The 23,701-nt window shown below is 42.0% G+C and overlaps 1 protein-coding gene, 1 long non-coding RNA gene and 1 pseudogene across 3 annotated transcripts; 1 reads left to right on the plus strand and 2 right to left on the minus strand.

Moving 5' to 3' along the window:
• Positions 1–1,222: 1,222 nt before the first annotated feature.
• Positions 1,223–4,544, minus strand: LOC117238924 (annotated as a pseudogene).
• A 19-nt stretch (positions 4,545–4,563) lies between these two features.
• Positions 4,564–5,490, plus strand: LOC117238923. 2 transcript variants are annotated; one of them, XR_004494302.1, is made up of 2 exons: positions 4,564–4,588; positions 5,340–5,490. It is a non-coding gene; the product is annotated as an uncharacterized LOC117238923 (long non-coding RNA). The 2 variants fall into 2 exon arrangements; XR_004494303.1 differs by having other exon boundaries at positions 5,343–5,490.
• A 1,693-nt stretch (positions 5,491–7,183) lies between these two features.
• LOC117238922 (serum factor response D-like) lies at positions 7,184–22,935 on the minus strand. The gene is made up of 2 exons (XM_033504125.1): positions 21,888–22,935; positions 7,184–7,336 (listed from the first exon to the last, which is right to left on the minus strand). Coding segments are annotated over exons 1-2 (951 nt in total). The 5' UTR covers positions 22,838–22,935; the 3' UTR covers positions 7,184–7,335.
• Positions 22,936–23,701: the final 766 nt, after the last annotated feature.

Consider the following 23,701-nt stretch of genomic DNA (forward strand, 5'->3'; position numbering starts at 1 on the left):
TAAACAATAAGATTAACAAACGATAAGTTTAACTAATAATTAGATTAAAGATTAATAAGTTTAACGAACAATAAGAGGAACGAATAATTAGCCATTGTTTTACGAAACAGAATATGTTTACGCGAATAAAAAAGATTTTACGAAATATTATGAATAATGAGTTTAATAAATAATAAGATTAACAAATGATAAGTTTAACTAATAATTAGATTAAAGATTAATAAGTTTAACGAACAATAAGAGGAACGAATAATATGTCTTACGAATAATGAATTTAACGTATAATGAGATTAACGATTGATAGGTTTCACGAATAATGAATTTAATTAACGCTATTAACAATGTTCCGGGGTTCAAACGAATCCACGGTCAACGGGATAACTCTTTACTATGTGTAGAATAATTTTAAACACAAACTACAATTGCTGAGACACTCGGTAAATTGCTCGATGTATCACTTTCCAAGGCGATCACACGAATGAATATCTGATGAAAATCTTTTTCGCTATACGACTGCATTTGTTTGTTATATGCTCGCTGGAAACATCGAGAAGGTTCCAATCGTTGTTGCTAGGCAATTTCTGTCAAAAGTTTGTTGTATACTCTTTGGAAACATCGAGAAAGATTCAAACGTCGTTCCTAGGCAGTTTCTGTCTGGAGATTGATTTCTAATACAACGTGTGTCCCATTATATCGACATCTCTAAAGTACAATTCTATGTGATTTCTAGGGAGAACAATACAACCGATCCACACCTTCGTCAGGCAAAACGTTTATCCCGTGACCGTGGCTACGTTCGGCGACCAGTTGTCACCTCGAACCCACTTTCGCTTTCACAAATATCAAACAATTACAAATGACAATTGCTTAATTACAGTTATGATAAAATCTAGGCTAAAGCATTAGAAGGCTTCCTCAAAATTGCAAAGGGAAGGCTCCGGTTTTCCTTTCATCTCCGACATATATAATACGAGGATATAATACAACCGAACATTTTAAACTTAGCCTATAGCGCGTGCGCGCACACACGCGCACACACATGACACACATGACACACATGCGCGCACACACATGCGCGCATACACACATGCGCGCATACACACATGCACACACATGCGAATGATTTCTCGAACGATAATCCATTTATTTATATTTTTCAATATCTGTCCTTACGATTGCGTATTTATTTGTTCCACGTATCATATTTATCTATTTGCATAACTGTAGGTGACATTTTTTTAACAATTTTGCTAATATTTCATAACTTTTTAATTCATATTTCAAAGTGGTAACAGGTGTTTCTTTCTTTTCAAGTCTCCTCCATATCGGGCTTATTTCTAGTAGCCACGCTTGCTTACAAAGCAATTTTATATCTGCACAAGAATATCTTTCAGTACATTTTACTATGTGGTTTACAATATCTGTATTTTCTAATAAGTGGTTGCTAAGGTATAATTTAAATATACCAAGTCGAGCAACTTCATTGGGTTATGATACGTATATTTGCTTTTCGAGACGCCTGAGTAAAGCTGCATCAATGCCCCTAATAACATATTTACAATGAATATTATCGTTCTATTATACTAATAATAATGAAGGAATACTTCAAACAACACAATAACATATTTGGAATTTGGAGAAATATTACGATATTTTCTACTTAGAAAACATTGAAATAACGGGATATACGTACCAAGGGGAATTAGTTGTAGCTAGAAGAACTACATTAGAATTCTCATTAGACACTAATCCATCCAATCTAGAAAGAAGTTCTGATCCGAATCTCTTTGCAGGTTCAGACAATATACAGTCTCCTTTATTTGTGGCGATCCAGTCAATCTCGTCGATAAAAATAATTGTAGGCGAATAACTATAGGCAAGTTCAAATAAAACCTGTTCAGTTTAACAAATGTATTATTCATTAAATATTATATTCGAAATTCCTTAAATTCATTGCCTCATCACGAATATGATATCATTTCGTTTTCCAAACAACTATTCTATTTATATATAAATGACGAAAAATAAAATCAAATCTTTTTATACCTAGAATCTCTCCTTCATAGACAAAGGAACAAAGAGACTTACATAGACAAAGCAACTTACACGTATATACTTCTCGGAATCGCCTCTTCATTTGCTGACCAATGAGCTGGCAGTTATGTTAAAAAAGGTGCAATGGCATTCTGTCGCGACTGCCTTCGCTAACTTCGTTTTCCCTGTTTTGTATATTTCTTGTAAACACGTACAGAAATGAAAAGAATGCGAGTATCTTACCTGTACCAGGTGGGCCGTACAGCAAAATACCTTCCCAGGGGGAAAACGGGCCATCAAAAAAGATAGGATACTTAAGGGGATACACAACGGCCTCCTTAACAGCGGTTTTACATTCCTCTAGGCCTATAACGTCATCCCAATGTACATTTAATTTGTTTACTATGATCTCCTGTGACGATACAAAGATAAAATGGCGTCTTCTCTATATTAAGTAAGTGTTACGTAATTTGATATTTGAAGCGTTACTGAAATCACGTCATCGTCGATATACGTTGGACGGTTTATCGACGGGAATTTTATCGTTTAAAAGCTTTACGATACGTATATTAATCGAAAATAACTTACGCATGAGATGTCCTCAGCCTCGTAATTCCGGATTATCTGAATAAAGCTTTTCAATGCATTTCAATATCTTCGATTGCATGGATTGTTCCATTGGGACGTTAAATAGCTCTTCTGATGAACGTCCATCACTCTCATTGGGGAATATTGACGTCACTGTCATTGCGAGATTAATATGATTCGTATTGTCATCAGTTATCTTCTGCTGTAGATTCGTCTCTTTCACAGGCTCACTTCTCGCTTGTTTACTAACAGATTTGGCTTTTGTCTCAATACTTCTACAAACACTGGATCATATTGTAATACGATACGTTGAATACGATACGTTGAATACCGTTGAATACCGTTTAATATCGTTAAATAATATAAATTCTTACGTTTTGCTTGCATTTGTCACTTCCCTCGTCATTTCCCTTCCAGTTATTTTCTTACACGATATGGGATATTTTTGAAATTTCATCTTGTAATAATTTTCATACTCTGCAACGATAATTTCCAAATCGATGTTGTCGCAAACCCGATGTTCGAGAGATAGACGAGCTTCCCGGAATAATACATCGCTAACGTCTATATACCTAAAAAAATGTAGTTTTTAATTAATTATAGTTTTTAACTGATTAAAAATATTTTTCGCAATGACTGAACACTATAAGATAACCATCAAACAACTGTTTTATCTCTAGGTAAGACAGGCAAAAGAATGTATTTACTATATAAATCCTCGAAGATAATTTCTTGTCTTCTGCTTTTTAATTTCCAATTTTTAGATGGATAAGAATAATTTGAATTTATACTTCATATATTTGTTTATAACTAGTTAATCTACATTATCGATTGAGTTATTCTTAACTACTGAATTACCGATGTCGAATTTTCAAATTTGGTTTCGCCTTCTCTTTCCATGATGTCCACTGATTTCTATTTCGATTGGTCACTGACACTATTCAAAAGAATTGGAACTAGGAATATATTTTAATTATAATATACTCACCCATTGTGTTCCAAATAATCACATACAAGGTATAATATGTTCCGATGACGTTCCGAAATACGACTCTCCTCCTAATATAATTATTTTTTCATTACAATAATATAAGGTTTTTCATGTAATTTTTTGTTACATTTGCGAATTCAACGAGTTACACATGATTTTTCATGAAACACGAACGTTAAAAATATTTGATACAGCCTAATTATAAAAATTGTTAGAAGCAAAAGTCATAGATACTATGTGCGAGTATCGCATGAAACGAACAGCTATTAAGAGAACTGCAGCAATATTACAAATCAAATAACAAAACACACTCGTCTGTGACGTGGAAATTCTAAAATCTAAAATCTAGAATATTCCTTACCTTTTTTCGCAGATTATAAAATATCTTATTCATACTACCTTGCATCGATAAATCACCGTTCATAGTGACACTTTCAAATCGCCTATCGTTTCTCAATGGATACGAGAATTTCCGTTTATTACTTTAAAAACAACCCGTCCATTACGTTTCTCTTAAAAAATTCTTTCAACTCCGTTGAAAACCGAGCATCAAACAAGAGACAAACGATTTGTTGTCATGAAAATGTTTGGTTCACACATAAGCAACGCACAAATATAATGATAGAATAGCTGAGTGTGTGTACTGTATAGTAAGATGGATGCAACATGGAAATAGAAAGAGAACACCATGTATAGATACTTCCTGTCCTTGTTTAATCAGGCATGCACACTAGTGGACACTGACGCTGTTCGTATACCGCTGTTACATATTTCCTGTACAAGTGCGCGTCATTAGACAAGGACGGAACATCCTCTCTCTACTTCTCTATCGCGCTTTTAGTTCGCTCACGCGCTCTGTACTTATATCTATTACATTTCCACCATAAGCAGCGGCCGTGCAGTGACTTACAAAAGTTCCGAACGGTTCCATCCTGGGCGGACGGTTAATGGCGTTCGGTACTTCGAGGCAGGAAGGTGAGTACAGAATCGCTCCTCTTAGTACTCTTATTAGAAGTGTTATCATCGAATATAAGTTTTTTCAATAAATTCTTATCGTTTTACAATCTTTCTAGAATACAATGACGTCAGCAATCGATCATTTCCGCGAATTTATTGTAAATTAATTGGGGGAATATCTGGAGTTCTTTATCGGTTTCGACTGTAAGATCAGCAACTATTCGAATTTTTCATTCATAATTGTGACATTTTCGACTCTTCCGTTGCCAAGACCCTCTTGAGAGATTTTTGGCACGTTCCATCACCCTTGTTAAACGAGTGCACATTGGTGGATATATTGATTTTAAAAACCAATACGTGTACGAGATTTATTATCTCACTGGGACAAAGAAATCCGTTTTATTCGCGAATTTTCCGTGTTTCTTCTTAATTTTCATGAGTGTCTGGCGCGGAGCGTTATTTGAATGAACTTTTCATCGTTCAGATTATATTTCGTTTAAAAAGATTGAAATTGATGTCGAGAAGGAATGAAACAAGGTGCTCGGGCATTCTTTCGTTTCCCGGGGAAAGAGAAATATGAAAAAAACGGTCGTTCTTCCTTCTGCCATTTTCGTCCATTACCAAAATGGTATGACCCAAGTGTCCCGGGCCGTGAATCAATCAAGCGAATTTTGAATAATTTTTGAATAATATCCAGTTAATAATTTGTGAAACAAATTAATTTCATTTTATTGTTGGAAACAAATTAGTTGGACTTTTCTTTCTTTAGCAGTTTTTGCCAGAGTTGACCTGACGTGCTACTTCAGTTTCCATCTTCGCTTTTCGAAACTTCCAACGTCCTTGGTGTTGGAGTCTCCTTGCCCAGGTGAGTACATAGCTTCTAGATACTCGTCGCTGTTCATCCTTACGAGCCTCTCGAGCTTTAGTTGTCAATTGTTATCGTTAAAGGAAGAGAAGCCCGCGACAGATGTTATCGAACAAATCGTTTATTCTCGAAAAGTTCGAACTTGTTCGTTGCGTTTGAATATATATGGACGGACGCCATTTTTCATGACATCATCATGATTTGTCATGTCGTGAGTATAGCTTCTGACTACCATATGTTTGTGATTTATGTGAAATTTGACCACTATATCGTGATAGAATAATATTTCCAATGAATTATAAATATTTTACATTGTGAATTATAAATATTTGTTACAAATTATATCGTACTTGAGGTGAAAATGAACCATATATCTGCTTATGGAATATGAGGTAGTAAATCATTCGAAACATAATAACGATTAATTAAGCACATATACAATAACGTTTACGAATGAATATTGCGAAATATTGTATGGCTTTAATGCGGTATTTATTATTGTATGGCTTTAATGCGGTATTTAATGTTTTGATTGCGGTCTTTGAAATGGTATCATAGGTGCTGATATAATATCGCGCGAAAAAGGAAAGACCAGTGGTTAATATTGCAGGTGCACCAGTGCACCAGTTTTGACGCTAGTGCCGAGGAAAGGCGCAGAACGTGTTCGATCGACCCGCGAACGTAGCCTTTTTTTTTTTTTGTACGTGGAGAAATCCTCATGGACACTCCGCTGCTGCAATAATCGCGTAACAGCAGAGTAGTGTCGGACTCCTACCGACTAAAACTCCACGATGACCATCTTATGCGCGTGACAGGGGTGCTCCAGGAACCTCTTATGAATTAACTTCAGTTGCATCCCCTTCTCGCGTTCTCTTGTTCGAGCCGGCTATTGAGTGGGCGTTAGGGGGAGTTCGTTGCCCCTAGTGCTGTCACTTCTTCTGGTCGTAGTCCGTTGGGGCGGTGGCGGGGCGGCTCTGGGTCGTCTGACTGCCATCCTTCTCCATCGTCTTATCCTGCAGGGGTGAGAGTTTTTCTTTCTCTCCCTTTCCGCTCGCTCCTTCGCGAGCATAACTCGCTCGCAGAAGAGGCGGACGGCCTCGTATTCCTGTGACCCTCTCAACATCGCTTCCACAATCGCTGAGGGGGTCCACGTTTCTCCTATGGCGTGCCGCAGGGTGTAGCGGGGCAGCTCCCACGCCGGACAGAGCTCCAGGGTGTGCTGCGCTGTGTCCCTGCCCTCTCCGCAGTGGTGGCAGATGTCTGTCGTCTCTCGCCTTATTCTCTTCAGGAACTCGCCGAACACGCCGTGTCCGGGGAGTACTTGTGTCATCCTGAATGTGAGTGGGAGGCCGTGGCGGCTCCTCCATGCCTCCCAGTTTGGTAGGACCGCATCCGCGCCTAGTAGGTTATTGCTTGAAAAACAGCTTTAATCGAGCGAAGCTTTTAACCAGACTGAAATCAAGTCTTGGTTTCTTTAGAAATTCAGATGGAATAAGAGAAACCTATTTTATCTGTGGATAAAGGTTAGGCTGCATCGGTTGGCTTATATGACTTTCCGGTGACTTTGAAGGGTAATATGGCGCCGGCGGTCGAGAAGGTAACTTCTCTATTGAACGAGATCTCATTGATCTCGTCTAAGCAGGAAGAGTCTGTCGGCCCTTTGATTTTATACGAGTCTTTCCATTCACGATCGTGCGAGCTGGCTACAGTCGACGACACGGACCCCCGACAAAACTGTCTGAGCCTATTCAAGGCGACGTCAAATAGTTTCACTCGGAGAGATGAATGGAGATAAGAATCACCGGAGCGTCTCTGCGCTTCGATGACAATGATATTTGGTAAATCCTCTTCTTGTTTCTCGTTTTGAAAGAAGGTTGTAAAGAAGAGTGCTACTAGATCGTCTAGGGAAATCACACGGTATATATTGCGTAATGCTATTGATTTATCAAAAATAACAAGAGGTTAAGGAGCTTTGGGAAGGTTGATTCAATTTTTTATAACCTGACATCTCTTTGAACAAATGTCTTAAGAAACGCTTGAATAAAATGTTAAAAAAATAATAATCTTTTAATGAAATAATCATCTAAAATGAAATCTTTTCCTGTATTTTTAGACAATAAGATTTACTATATCCTACGCCATAATAAGAATCAATTTGCTATGAACTGGTATCTCGGAAATTGTAAGAATTCAGAAAATATAAGGAGGCCGGAAGAGGTAAATGAAATCCACAGAAACATTGACCCAACCTCAGCCCAGTTAGCCAACAAACTAAAATATCTCGCTGCCTTTTCTATATTTACGACCAGAACGTGGTCATTAATTGAGTCTAGCGACTGCACCGTAGACGAGTCACTGACCGATGTTGCTTTAATGGATATGCGGAAAATCACGTGTTCCAGGTTCCAGGGATGTAGTTGTTTTCATTTCCGGAGAATACGGTCGACTCGCGTGTGTATACCAATCTATCTGAGGATAGGTGTTCGTTAGAATTACTAACTATATTACTTTCAACCTTGTGATTAAAATTTTTAAACGTCACTTAATAGCAATTCAGTCGAGTAAGTACAAACTTTCAAATGTCCTAATTTTCAAATCTTTATATTTTTTAATCTCAAAGATATTTTATTATTTGCCGTAGATCAAGCTTCGTGTTACCGGTACTGTAACATTACAATCCTACGAGAAGCAGAAAATAGTGAAAAAATCTGACCTAATAGATAGTAGTCAATATTCCTTTGACGCGTCTTATGCGAACCGCAGTTAGAGGAAATGCAAATAAGCTCTTGCGAAACGGTTTGCCGCACGACAAGCCTACGAACAACGCCCAATGCAAGTTCGGTGGGAGTTACAGGAAGAGGGACGTCTAAAATCAACTAGGAATCCCTATTCAATCGTCTAATTTTCGATTCCGGCATTGAACTTCCCGAAGAAAATTAAATACAATTCCGACTCGAGATTTAATTTCAGTCTCGTAGCTAATGCAATCTAATCGCGTTTGCAAGGCTACGCTTCCGGTCAGAAGCCACGCGCTTCGATCGCGTACTTTCCGCATCGGAAGCGTACGCTTCGGTACTAACCGCGTCGATTTTCAAAGGAATCATTGGACACCGGAAGAAGAAGAAGGAGTAAGAATAAAAGCACATAAACCGGCAGGAAGTCAATCGAGACAAAATCGATATCGTTGAAAGTCGAAAAAAGACCCGAATTTAGGCTACAGTACATATTCGAATTGAATATGTTCAAGGTTTAGATTTTCCTCTCCTGAAAATTATAAACATAAATGAGTCGACAAGCGATCTTGAAAAGCGTCTGTTCCATCTAGATTATGTAAATTGCGTGAATTACCGTTAGCCATAATTCATAATTTATCGAAAAAGCGCGCTTCTTCTCAACCACGCTTTCCCCTACCAGCATCGACATTATCGGCAGATCGATAAGTATCAAAATACCACAAAGATATTAATCTCATCTTTCTTCTAACCGCGAAAAAATGCCGCGCAAATGATAAAACAACAGATCAGCCAGAAACATCGAATTCTCCACGCTTCCGACTGCAAGAAGAAAAACAAAGTTATTTGTGTATGATGGAAACGTCTCTGGACGATGCTCTTGTCACAGACGAAATTCGAGCAGCTGTATATAACAAACCGAAATTCCGAACGCCTTATCGCGTGTGACCGTCCGGTCAGCATCCGTTCTCAGCCGCCTGAGTGGCATTCGATCACTCCAGCCGTTCTCCGAATTTTACACTAAGTATAAACAAAACCTTCTCCCACTCCAACGAATGGAAGAATATAAATTCTCCCTTCAAAATCATCCAGTCAGTCTAATAAAAAAATTCTTAACTAATCCAAGTATCGAAAGTGTATCATCGCGAACCGAAAAAATTGTATAAATTGAGTAAAAAATAAAAAGAACTTTATCTCCTTGTCGGAAATTAACAAGTTCCTTACTTTTTACCTTAATTTTACACGACACTCTTAAGCGGTCGAGTGCGCGCGAGAATAGCATCGCGGATCGGCATTTCCACGGTGAGGATTGTAAAATGGTTACGCAGATGATGGATCATACGCATGGACCGTAGAGACTATCGTGAATGATGGATCAGACACACATACGCGTTCTTCGCTCTTCCGATATTCTTCGTAACAACTGCTGCGATCTCGTCATTGGAAACGATCTCGGGAAATTCAATCGAATATCGAGGAAATTTATAGAAAGCTACAGCTGTGTTCGAGTATTATTCTAGAGAAAAGTGGTTAACTCTATGAGACTAACGATACAATACGTCTCAAGATAACTTTTAGGAAAATGATTGTACCTTTAAAATTCTTTCGACACTTTTCGGTATATTCTTGTCATTGATTCTGAAAGTATTTGATTAATTTGCTGGTTAATAGGAAGTTGGTTAAAACCGAAGTTAGTTAAAGAAATAAGTAAACACGAAACCCGTGGATACTCTAGACATATGATTCTACCTGCACGCGACAAAAATATTCATGATCTGAACAAGGAAAGAAGTATTGTTAGATTCGCGTCATGCTGCAAATGAAAGATTTACAGCTCGAACCCAATTATCTGTTACATTACATTCTCGGGCACGTGTAGGCTGAACGTCATGATATATGAACACAAGTATAGAAAGAACAACATGGATATTTCGCGCGAAGAAAACGAAGCTTCACATATACAGTGTATAACCACTCGACAGTATTTGCTCACGAAAAATACGAGTTGTTAAAGTCTAACAAAAATTACGTATACAGTGGCAAAGAAGAAACTGTTATGCCGTTTACTCTTATTTCTAATTGACAGAAAGTCGTCAACGAACAAAGAGCGCTTTTTCTTATTCTCTGTACCTTCGCGATGCAATCACAGAAATTCTCCAAAATGCTTCGTGTCGACTAAACAAAGAAAAAAAAATGGCAGCTGCTAAGAGCAAACTACCTCCGGAATTTTCTTCGTTTCTAAGTGAACCAGGAAGAAAGAAGAGAAGGGTTAATGACGCCGAAACTGAAGGGTGGCCACGGATCGTTTGAAAGGGGCCACGACAACCGTTACGATTCAGTCGCGCCTGTTCCTCTTCCTAGGTTACCACGCCGAACCATTGCGCGCTTTTACGAGCGTTCCCGCGATAGTTTCCTGGCACTTGCTCGTCCTTTCAACGAAGGGTCGATCGGTTAATTTAAACTCTCGAAGGCTTTGTCCAGTCGGTAACATCGATAAGCTTAAGTCGAAATACGGATTTCTCGTAAATTCAGAATTTTATTGCCACCAGGATGTATATGGAGGCGACAGATGAAGAACACGATGTAAATTAGATTTCTTGCTTTTATAGAGAAGCAATTTTTAAATTGAACACCAGTCGTCGATCGGTTCTGTAGATCGTTTTTAATAACAAAATAAATTTGGTTAGTCCATAAAGGTTTGTTCGTGTGAATCTTCCCATAGATCATCCGTAACGTAAATGCCGCTATAACCGGCTGCAGATACATTTTCCTTGAACATGTGGCGGCACTTGACAGTAAACTTCCCAACAGTTTACGTCGCTTGACGCACGACACAAAGACCCTATACCTGCGGACAAGATGATTGCCAGATGTCGATACATTCGTACCGAATATTTCCAGCTAGCCTAAGGACCGCTATAAATCTTAGGATTTATTTTAGCTAAGGTCCTCCAAAGAGACAAACAGTCTTTGTTTATCAGTCTCGAAGTCGACCACCTACCACGGGGACACACGAGAAATCTGCTATCTCTCACATACGACGCTGCCCGCTAGCAACACCCTCTCAAGGGCAGCTAGCACCCTTTTCCAACGACCAACACGAATTAGCCAATAAACATTAACGTACATTTCCCTCACTTTCCGAACCAAAGCTTTTCTCAACGAATCCGATGCCTTCGCATCCTTGGACACATCCCAACGAGTCTTCCTCCGCAGCAGCATCGCGACAAAAATGTCAGTCTATTACCGCGAGTTACCGCAGTATATCACGATCGTTATACTTACACGGTTCGAGCCGAATAATTATCTAAGCTCTCGACATCTCGTGCAATCATTGTCCGCACTCGCAGCGTATCTCGAATCGTAGCTATCCAAGCTCTATCTAATAACCGCGCATTCGCGAACCGAATACAATCGCGAATCCTGCATCAAGTGTACTCATTGACATTAGAGTGAATAAACATTTATCGTTCAAGAAATCTGAGTTTTCCTTCCGACCCTATCACGACATACCACCTCAAATTGGTGACCCCGACGTGATTATCCCCGAGTGCTCGTGAAATGTAACACAATGAATCTAAATCAGTTCGAAATGACCAATAACGCCCACTCCGCACGTACGAAGGCCGGCGGGGACAACGCAGACTCGATTAGCGCCCTTCTCCGCGTGCCACCGTTCTGGTCTGACGACGTCGACTTGTGGTTCAAGATGCTGGAAGTGCAGTTCGAAACTGCCCGGATCACTAGTGACCAAGAAAAATACCAGGTCGTCATCGCGAATCTCGACAAGTCGCACGCGAGATTAATTCGAGACGTATTCGACGCCGCACCGGCGACAGAGCGTTACGAGTACGTCAAAAAGGAGCTCATCAAGCGATTGGGAGAGTCGTACGCCAAGAGACTCCGACAGGTAATCGAGAACGAGCAAATGGGGGACAGGAAGCCCTCTCAGTTTTACCGTGATCTCAAAAGCCTAGCCACCAATTCGTTAGCAGACGATGTCATTTTCACCGTCTGGGAAGGTCGACTTCCACAGCGCATACGGAGCATCCTAGCCTCTGTACAGAACAACGATCCGGACTCCCGCATACAAATTGCCGATAACATTTACGAAGCCACCCTGGAATCAGGGCAGATCGCCGCGGCCAGCGCAGGCCGACTACCTGCGATAACCCTCCCACCTGGCCAGAATAGCGGAATAGGCGACGCCATGACAGCCTTCGCCAACTTGGTCACCGAGCGGGTAGCGCGAATGGACGCCCATATGAGCGAGATGCGAGCGCTAGTAGCCGAGCAAAGAAGCAATGAACACCGTAGGGCACGAGTACAATCACGCTCGCGTACACGATCCCGCCGCCGTTCGCGCCCTCGCGATACGCTGCGGCAAGACGGGCTGTGTTACTATCACACACAGTTCCGAGAAAGCGCGAGAAAGTGCACACCCCCTTGCTCCTGGAACTCGGAAAACCGGACCAGCCGTCCGTAAAAGCGGCAAACGACGACGGTTTGGCATCTAGCCGCATATTCGTAACGGACAAGAACTCGCGGATCTCCTACCTCATCGACACCGGCGCAGATGTTTGCGTATACCCGCGCAACAAGCTACACGGACACGTGAACAGAAGCGAGTACGAGCTGTTCGCGGCCAACCTGTCCCTACCTAAACCTGTCCCTACGCAGAGCATTTAAGTGGGATTTTACCGTAGCCGACGTCAAAACACCCATCATTGGCATGGATTTTCTAAGCCACTACGGGTTGCTCGTGGACCCGCGAAACAAAAGGCTTATCGATACGATAACACAGACGTCATCAAGGGGATACACCGCCACAACAGACGAAGCGTCCGACAAGACCGTCATCGGCGAATCACCATACCACCAACTCCTGGCAGAATTCCCGGACCTCACCCGCCCACCGATCTTCGGAAAAGAGAGAATTCGACACGGTATGCTACACCACATCGAAACTACACCTGGTCCACCAGTCTACAGCAAACCGCGTCGGCTTGCACCTGATCGACTTAAAGAGGTAAAAGCGGAATTTGAACACATGATCGAGCAAGGCGTGATGCGACCATCGAAAAGCCCGTGGGCATCACCCCTGCACGTAGTGCCGAAAAAGGACGGAAACCTGCGTCCATGTGGCGACTACCGTGCGTTGAACGCCCGCACCGTACCCGACAGATACTCACCGCCACATATCGAAGACTTCGCGCAACATCTGCATAGTAAGCGAATCTTTTCAAAAATCGATCTAGTCCGCGCTTACCACCAAATTCCGATTGCGTCCGAGGACATTGAAAAAACCGCGATAACAACGCCTACCGGACTTCTCGAAACAACAAATATGATGTTTGGACTTCGGAACGCCACGCAAACATGTCAGCGGTTCGTCGACGAAATCATACGCGGGCTCGATATCGTCTACGCGTACATCGATGATTTTCTCATAGCCTCGGACGACGAAAACCAACATCGCGAACATTTGAAAATCTTGCTCAACCGTCTCAATAATTACGGCGTTGTGATAAACCCCACGAAATGCGAATTCGGCGTGCACGAAATCACATTCCTCGGATACTCGGTAAACCCCGACGGAATTAAGCCGCCGCCCGAAAATGTCGAAGCGATTGTAAAATTGTCGAAGCCCGCGAACGCCAAGCAACTACGTAGGTACCTCGGTATGATAAACTTCTACCGACGTTTCATACCGGGGGCCGCAAAAACACTTAAGCCGCTCAACGACCTGTTAAAAGGCGCGAAAAAGGGCAACGCGCCCATCGAGTGGTCGGAGCAGTAGGAAAACAGCTTTCGCGAATCGCAACGTGCACTCGTGGACGCCACGATGCTGGCGCATCCGATACCAGGTGCGCCTATCAGCCTCACGGTAGATGCGTCCGACTACGCAATGGGGGCAGTATTACAACAACGCGCGAATAACCAATTACAACCGCTAGGATTCGCAACGAAATCTTTGACCCCGCTCAGCAAAAATATAGCGCGTACGATCGCGAACTACTCGCGATATACACCGCAGTCAAACATTTTCGACACGCCTTAGAAGGCAGAAACTTCACAATATAGCGACAACCGTTGCCTCGGCCCTCCTCTCTACATAGATAGCTCGTTTCGGCGTACCTTCAAAAATAACGACTGATCAAGGACGCCAGTCCGAATCAAACCTATTCAATGAACTATGCCGGTTGCTCGACATTAAGCATTTACGCACAACAGCCTATCACCCCGCATCCAACGGAATGGTAGAGCGCCTACATCGACAATTAAAAGCAGCAATAAAATGTCACAATACGAGCAACTGGGTAGAAGTCCTGCCAATTGTTTTATTAGGCATAGAAACCGCTATCAAGGAGGACCTGAACGCAACGGTAGTCGAAATGGTTTACGGTACTAGCATACGATTGCCGACAGAATTCTTCGTACCAACGAAGCAACAGGCCAACTCGGAATTCGCGAACCGTTTAAAGGAGCGAATAGAGAAAATCAGTCCTCACCCGATTACGCGACACGGCGAGAAGAAAACCTTCGTGTTCCGCGAGCTCGAAACATCACCATACGTATTTATACGCCATGACGCTCCAAGCTCTATCTTATAACCGCGCATTCGCGAACCGAATACAGTCGCGAATCCTGTATCAAGTGTACTCATTGACATTAGAGTGAATAAACATTTATCGTTCAAGAAATCTGAGTTTTCCTTCCGACCCTATCACGACATACCACCTCAAACAAATAAATCAAAATCGTAAAGTATGTTATAAATAAAATCTGACTTCACGAGGTGTTGATCCCTCATAAAAGAAGTCTTTTATATCTCGCAGATGATTCATAACATGACGTCTACTTTAACTTGTTCCTTATACCTCCTTGTCGAAAAAGTTACTAGTTTACAAATTCGAACATTACATATGTGACGGAAGAAAAGAGAGAGAGAGAGAGCGCGTTTCGTCCCGGGACTACCGGTGGACTCGTCAGTAAGGCTATGCTCGGTAGTCCCTGCCTTAGACGTAGAGCGAGTCTCGCTAGGTGCGGTATTTATATCAATCGCTCGTATATTCGACCCCTAGCGAGTTAGACAGACAGACTCGTTGTCGTCGTAGCCCTCTAGTGTTGGCGGTTGGTACCCGCGGCTCGACCTGTCGGCGTCCTATTGATACCGATCCGCCACACATATCTACATAACATCGGCCATTATATTTGCCAAACCAAATTTGTTTTCTTGTAACATTCTGTGATTAATTAATGCTACAACAAACTTAATATAGAGTGTCACGTGCAAAATTTGCACGATAAATCAGATGACTACGATACAATCTTCAAATACGATCGTATCTTTCGTATACAAATTGATAGTTTCCACCTAACTGACAGATTTTTATACCCTTGGAAAAATAACGTCTTGACGAACAATTCACGCCAATCAACGCCAAGAATGAATCACGCAAATTCTACTGGAAGTCCTCTATTCACTTTTTCGATTTATCATCAGCTGGAAACATCAAAATTATCGGCTGGTGATTGGGAATTAATCGAAAAATAAATTACAAGCATTGAGACACGCGAGTGCCCGTTTCTTTCTCTATTTTTCTGTCTGCTTGTTGGAATATTAAGGCGCAGTCACGGCCCGCCAAATTTATTCCCGTTCCGTAGTGCCCTGTGTCGGTGAAAAAATTTGAAATGCCGGATTCGAAGGCGTGGAATGCCAACAGCCACGACAGAGAGCCCTCTTCTCTCTTTCTGGTGGAAAGACGAACGGGTGCACGCGTATGCTCGGACGCTCTGACGCACGAAGAACCGCCCGTGAACAGAAACCAGACACGCGTGTAACGTTAAACCGGGCCGTCGATGAAAAACGAACAAGACTTTCGCGACCGATGGGCGTTTTCAATGACAGATCGAATCGTTCAGTTTCACGGTTCGTTCGGGGTCACAGTAGCGTTCATCTTGGCATAAAAACGCGCTAGAGACGATTTCTCATACATTGGTTAAAGTTGATGTGTGTTTCGGCGAATTGTCGTTTGGAGGAGCGATACACCTAAAGAAACGCACATATTCATAAGAATCTACGTTTCGTATTCTTCGTATAGATATCTTTATTTTTATTGGTCGTATCATGTTCGATGTAATAGTTGGTTTTTTAGCTAGTGAATTAACAAGATTTAATAAGAAATTTAGTACAAATGCTCCATGCGTCGTGTTTGACACGTCGTTGTTAAACTCTCATTTATAGGAAATTCAAAGCTGTATTTTCTCACCCAGCTTAAACCTTACGAACTCTTTTCACGCGTTTCACCCGTCATTGAACGAAACGATGAAAACGTTCATCCATCCACGTTTCTCCAGTAATAATCCAATTAACCTGTTTCCCCAATAAGTCGAAATCCGCGATCGAAACGTGAGATCGCGAAGAAAAATGCGCGCCTACTTTAGGATCGCGCCATCTAACAACGAAAGAAGAAAACTTCGTGAGCCAGCAACTACTTTGTCCAAAAGTGGCTTTATTCGAAAAATCTGCTGTTCAGCGTGTTCGCGCCAGCAGCACCAGAGATCCCTTATCACGGACCATTTAAGTAATGAGCCGGCACTTAGCAGCGCCGCTTGTCTTTCATTCTTCTCGTGTCTCTGTGATCGTCGTCGCCGTCGTTGGTGTCGTCGTTGGTGTCGTCGTTGGTGTCGTCGTTGGACCTGTGTCATACTTCGGCTTTTTTTCCTTTCATCCTCGCGTCTCAGACTCGGTAGCGTGGTACGGAAGGAGGGACGGGCACCGAGCTTCGAGTGACAATGAGCAAGCGAAGAGGAACGGCCGTCTACTACTGGGACCCACCATTAAAGTTCGTGCTTCTTTCGGAGCACGTCTGCACACCCCAGGGCTCCTTCTCCTTCGCTAACAATGCCACTTTGCAGACTTCGCAGTTATCTTCAGCCGGACGACCTTCGGCTAAGGCTTCCTAGCTGGCGTGCACCAGAGACACTGACCGAGAACCCTCTTGCTTTTGGTCTTTCGTTGCCAGTTGACTCATTCATAGGGAACACCATTGTCGGAGAATTAGTTTCAGAACGAAGGAGAATTGTTGGTGATCTTTAGTTAATTTAGAGCGGAAGGTTTCGTAATTTGTAATTTGTAGTTTACAACAGAAATTCCTATTGTTTATTAGGGAACTTATGCCGCAGTTCCTTACATTTGAGGGAGGTCTATGGTAGAAATTTTTATGGTAGAAAAATATCGTAGGAGTCAGCCTCCATTATTAATAATACGGATACAGCTGTGCATATTTTACTTTGTAATTTTAACACGAAAATATCCAGTGATCTTCGGAGTATTTGAAAACATTTTGGAAACAATTAATTTGTTAACTGCGGAGTTTATTTCCTTACATTTGGGGAAGGTCTATGGTAGAAATTTTTATGGTAGAAAAATATCGTAGGAGTCCGCCTCCATTATTAATAATACGGATACAGCTGTGCATATTTTACTTTGTAATTTTAACACGAAAATATCCAGTGATCTTCGGAGTATTTGAAAACATTTTGGAAACAATTAATTTGTTAACTGCGGAGTTTATTTCCTTACATTTGGGGGAGGTCTATGGTAGAAATTTTTATGGTAGAAAAATATCGTAGGAGTCAGCCTCCATTATTAATAATACGGATACAGCTGTGCATATTTTACTTTGTAATTTTAGCACGAAAATATCCAACGATCTTCGGAGTATTTGAAAACATTTTGGAAACAATTAATTTTTAACTTTTTAAAGTTTAATTTCAAAAATGCCTCTATGGGGTGAGCAGGTAAAATCAAGCAATAACGAATAAACACGTCGAACGTAGTTAAGTGGTTAAGAGCACAAGAAGACAGTTCTTCGCATACCCGTCGACACTCGGACTATTCCTTCTAGCTAAACAGCTCTCTAGGAGAAAATCGAGCATTCCAATTCAGCAGAATCTTGAATTGTCTGGAAGCCCCGGAGGCAAAGCAGGGGAAACAACCGTTGAGCGAAAGGACGAGGAAAAGAGAGAAAGAAGGGAAACGAGAAGCGTCCGGTGACGTTGCAATTTTAATCGTCCTCCGGTTATCTCTTCTGGGCACACTGCGATAGTGTGACACAACCGGTAATATTAACTTAGCAGACAGCTGTAAAAGTTAGTCGTGGTGATAATGTAGCATAAAGAATGGCTGTGTCCTGTGTCATCGAACGATCGATAAGCCGCTAGTTATCAATGTCCAAACTAGATCTATTGTTCAGAAAAGAAAACAAAGGATGGTCGACCACAGAAAACGGTACACTTTCTTCCCTAAAGGCCATTCTGCCAGATGTGGTTAATCGAAACAGTAGCTCAGATGTAAACTGTCCTCTTCTCTTTACTCTTAGTTAACCAATAGTTGGGCGAATCACCAGAAATTTACAACAGGGGCCCCAATCGGTGACCTGGAAATTCTGGGGCCTGAATACCTGTCTAACGAACACCTGTCTACTTCGATCAGTGTTTGCGTTACCGTTGCTTACCACCAGCCAAAATAAATAATTACAAAGCATGATTTAACACTAACTCTACCAGGCCTGGTCAAAAGGCCGTGTTTCAACATTTAATTTAGAATTGTACAGTCATTGTTGTTTCTTCTCTTCTTCTAACTTTATATAGATTCTTACGTCAACAAAAATTGAGAAATTGATTAGTCGGATAATATAAGAATTTACATAAAGTTGGAGGAAGAAAAGAAACAACGACCAACGCACAATTTCAAATTAAATTTTGAAACCGGTCATTTGACCGGGTTTAGCAAGGCTAGCGTTAAGATAATAAATTCGCACTCTTATAAACCGATTTATAGAATACTGCTCCCACTATAGTAAAATGAAATATACTATAAATAGACGAAGAATTTCATATGTTGCTTAAAAACGTTTCTCGCAAAGAACCAATCTTTAATCTAAATATATATATATCCAAACTCCGGAATATACTCTGCCCGTTCCCAAATCTCATTCTATGCTAATTTGATTATCTGAAATCGCAGTGCACGAGTTTCAAGATCGACAGCTAATTTCGTCCGTGTCCAATCTTCATTATTCTCTTCTTCTCTGTTATTTGTTCTCGAAACAAAAGTTACGATACGTCTCTGTAGTTGCATACATTACAATGTTAACGGCTCGTTCTCCAACATTTCGAACAGCTTGAACAAATCTCGTTCCAATGGCCTGCCAATCAAGCCTAGTTGTGGAATAACGCAACACGCACAATATCAGCCGCATCTTCGTAGTTTGGTACATTAAAGTAGTCAGTGGAATATAGTGGCATAGATTTGACTGCGAAATCCTGGGACACTCTATATAAGGAAAGGACCCTATCAAGGGAAGAACAAGATTCGAGTAAAACCTGATCGAACAGTAATATTCGTTGGAAAAACTTGTTAGATGGTAATATTTGCAGGAAAACATCGTCGCACAATTACGGTCACAAGGGAGACATGGTCACACGGTAACATTCGCAAGAAACTTTAATATGCCAATCACGCACAACGTCTGGATGCTTTAAGAAACAATGATCTTTCTATCTGCCGAAGAGCACACGACATTTTCCCACGCGAATCAAACTCGCACGCGATAAAAGACCCGCCACTGGCCAAAAAACTGAGCGAAAGAAAAAGGACGGAATTAAAGAACCGAAGAGAAAACTCAAAACGGCGTGTCCGTTGAGGGTAATCACAGTGTTACGACCGTTCGCGGAGAGACGCGGTCGCGAGGAAAACGCGTCAGCGAAAGGCGTAAATTCTCGCTACGATTCGGTAAATCGACGCCGCGAAGTAGTCGTTCCCCTGTTTCGGTTAAGATAACAGAGGTGGTTAAATGAATATGACACAGCAGAGTAAGTTATATTTCACCGTTTATTCCAACAACTTATAACGAAGACAGTTACGCTGGTGCGTATGTACGAGATGAGTGAGTGACTGATCTACGGGTGTGTATACCCGGTTGAAGGATGTTGACCGTTCGAAGGATGTAAAATCAGTACTGTCTTGGGAGACGATGCTGTCTCGGAGGAAAGCTAAGGATGGGTGTGTCTAGCGCACGGGACCATCGGATTTGTTGGTGACGATTTTAGTTAGGAGAGTGAGGGAATAGGCTTCGTTGTTAATTGGTCACACGAAGGGTCTTAACCGCCCTCGAGAGAAAGTGGTTAGTGGGAGGAAAGTTGCAGCGTACGTGAGAAAAACTAACTTTCCCTTGTCACGCCGTGGTAGACAATAGTCTTTGGAAATTCTTCGGAAACAGACGTTTGTTTGCTTTGAAGGACCTTTACTAGGAAATCTATGAGATTTATGGAAGGTACTTGAGACTGTTGAGGGTACGCAGTGAGTATCCGAAGACATCTGGTTGCCATCTTGCCCGCGGTGTGTGGCCTCGGCTAGGTAGAGTGTTACGCGACGTAACACACAGGCCAATCTGCATAACTTAACGCGCGTTTCCATTCGCTAGTAATTAGAGTCGGCGATGCTTACTTTGTCTCGGTCGGCAACGAAAAAGATAAAAAAGAAATCCGATTGACCAACGATAAGGGAACTTCCGAGCAGAAACCACAGATCCCATCTCGAGGAGTATGTATCGTCTTTAACGAGCCTTATTTTCGCTTTCGAGTTGCGTGTCACGGGAGGCGAGCATATCTATATTCCCTTTGTAACTTGATCTGCACTGCACTGTGTGTATTCGATAATATTTTTCGCGAACGTGCGTGCTGAATTTGCTGGGAGAATTATTAGGTAAAACGGAGAATATTGCAATTTCTACACAAAGGGCGTGTCACGATCTTTCAGCTTGGTCACAAATTAATATACCGTAGTCTATATAAAAAAAATCTTACTAATAAAATTATTATACGATTTCCTGCGTGCACGACGCTCGAGGAATAAACGAAAGTGTAATTTTCATTTTCAAGGTTCGCGTCACGAAACATACGCATTTACGGATACATCTCACCATACAGTATCGTATTGTGATTGCAGACACGTGTTTGATCAGTAAAAACGGGACACGCGGTCGGTGAACGCTTGCACGTCAAGTACAGGATGTGAATTTTTGCGTTTCGTCCTCCAGGCCGCGTGAGAAGAAACACTAGACAGGCCTCTGATATATCGCACGGGATACGGGACACTGCGTTTGTTCCAGACGCACACAGATAGGCCACGCATGGACGAATGAGAACTTATATTCCGGCACAAGGATAATGATTGAGGATAGCGTCGCCAGATTATAGAAATTAATGGTAATCATCGTTCGACCGCGAATCCCGCGAATTCCCAGCTACCAGGAAAATGCTTATTTTTCTTTTCTTTATCAATACCTAAGTAAGTTTGAAAAGTTACATGTACAACAGCAACAATGTAAATATGGATGCTGTTGACATTTAGGAGGGAAAATGTCGATGACTATGAGAGTCCTATTTCCATCATATGTATAGTTCGGATTAAAGGATATTTGTATCTCAACGTTTATTTGCACTTTTAGAAGTTTCTCTTTGTGTATTTTGTTTGACTTCCGAATTTTCAAAGATAACAGTATCTTAAGGATACAAACTTTAAACGTATATATTTTCACACCTTGTTCGACCTTCGGGTTGAGTAAAGTACGGATTATGTACAAAGGTATTTAAAGCGTTATAAATCACAGATTTACCCAGCGTGGCATAAAACGAAAACTCTACTCACCAATGTCCTTGATACGAAGTCTTGACGAGTTTCACAGTGAAGAGGAACTGTATAGCGCACATGAGGAGACAGCAGAGGTTTAGGGAGAGGGCGAGTGCGCACAGCGCTAACGTCACCTCGTAGACTATCGTATACTCTTCCGGGCTGATCAGGCTACTCGGCGTCACCGTTAACGGTGACATCTTCAGCAAGAAGATCAACGAGAGTAGCGCCAGTAACAACGACACTAGACACAATAAACCCAAACTGGTCAACGTCTCTTTCGCGCTAACCTCGTGGTCCTTGTGATTCCTTGACAGGGACGACGACCAGGAAGCGTTCAAGGGGTACGCCGTGGAACCGGGACCGGTTAACTGTCCCCCGGTAGTCGTACCCTGAAGAGCAGGTGCAGGCGAAGGTGTCGCCTGACTGGGTAATCTGGACAGTCTCGAGATATCAAAGCCTCCATTCGCTTTAGGTCTGCTGTCCTGGTGCAGCGGCGCCGGGGATATCACCCCCAATGTAGTCGACAGATTATTATTATTGTTATTGTTATTCCCACCGGCAACAGGACTAACGCTGTTCACAGAATGCTTCGACGTGGACAACGTGGACAGATTAAGAGCGTGCGAGTGATTCAATCGTTGAGAAAGATTGTTCACGCTCAACTGAGAATGATTCAAAGGGTGTCTGTGAGTGGAAGATGGCGTGGTGGCAGCCTGATGCACGTTGGCTCTTTGATGGACCACCGAGTCGTAAACGTCGACTCCCCATCCTTGGCTTCCCCCTGTCGTTCCACGAACGTTGCTGTTTTGGTTGTAATGATGGTGTTGCTGTTGATCCTGTTGGTGACCAGAATGATGGTGGTGGTGGTGGCCGCCGTGCAACGAGCCCGAACTCGCCTGGTAGTCATTGTGCTGGTGCCTGGAGCCCGCTGACGACGGTTGCCCCGTCAGGATATGCTTCAGCATTACTCGACGCTGGAATGCCTGAGGAAGACTGCGCTTCTTCCTGCTCCTCTACATGGCGCTACGCGGGACTCGCTTCTGAGCACGTCTTTCTCGTTGGAAGCTTCTTCTATCTTTTCTTTCCCAGTAGAATTTTTGCACAATTCTTTCTCCCTTTTATCATTAAATTACCTCTAATTCTTAACAATCTTTAATCTTTGTCTCTTCTTCCCTATATATATATTTTTGTTTACTTTTCTCCGTAGCGAATTTTGTCTTTCTGACGCGGGATTAGGTTCCTGGACTTAGGGTGTTGCTACACGCCAGCTCCACCATGGCGACGGCATTCACTAGACAGCCTACATAGCCACCTTTCAGCTCACGCTTCGGGACACTTTTTTCGCTGAGATTCTCCGCGATGAGGCATGAAAGCAGAGACCACCGTCTGCGGAGGCATGATTATTCTATTGTTCCTTTTAACGAATAATCGTTTTACTCGAGTCCTCTTACTAAACCGTAAGTACGAAAGACTATTATACTTAGATAGGTACTTGGTCTCAAGAACCAACTTATTTTGGTCTTTCGATTAAGTTCTTAATTAAATGCTCAATTAGATATTCATAAATATCTCTTCATAATATTTCCCTCATCTATTTGTTTGACATTCTAGCAACCTCGTTAAGACGTCCGCCACTTCAACTTCTATCTACAAGTGGCAAAAACTGAAGCTGACCCTCTTCATGGAGAAACATGCCGGAAATGGCATCCGCACGTGTGAATAATTATACTCAGTGTCCAGGTAGTTCTTTCGATCATCCGATAGAAGTCGTTTCTGTTTTTCAGAGTTCGTTCACGCCTCCAGAATGTAAAATTATCCAAGGAAGTACC

Source organism: Bombus vosnesenskii, unplaced genomic scaffold (genome assembly GCF_011952255.1).
Source record: "Bombus vosnesenskii isolate JDL3184/JDL3185 unplaced genomic scaffold, Bvos_JDL3184-5_v1.1 scf7180000013761, whole genome shotgun sequence".
Lineage (NCBI taxonomy): Eukaryota > Metazoa > Arthropoda > Insecta > Hymenoptera > Apidae > Bombus > Bombus vosnesenskii.

Coding starts and splice junctions, on each gene's coding strand:
- LOC117238922 (XM_033504125.1), bottom strand. CDS start 22,837: ATGCTGAAGCATATCCTGACGGGGCAACCGTCGTCAGCGGGCTCCAGG.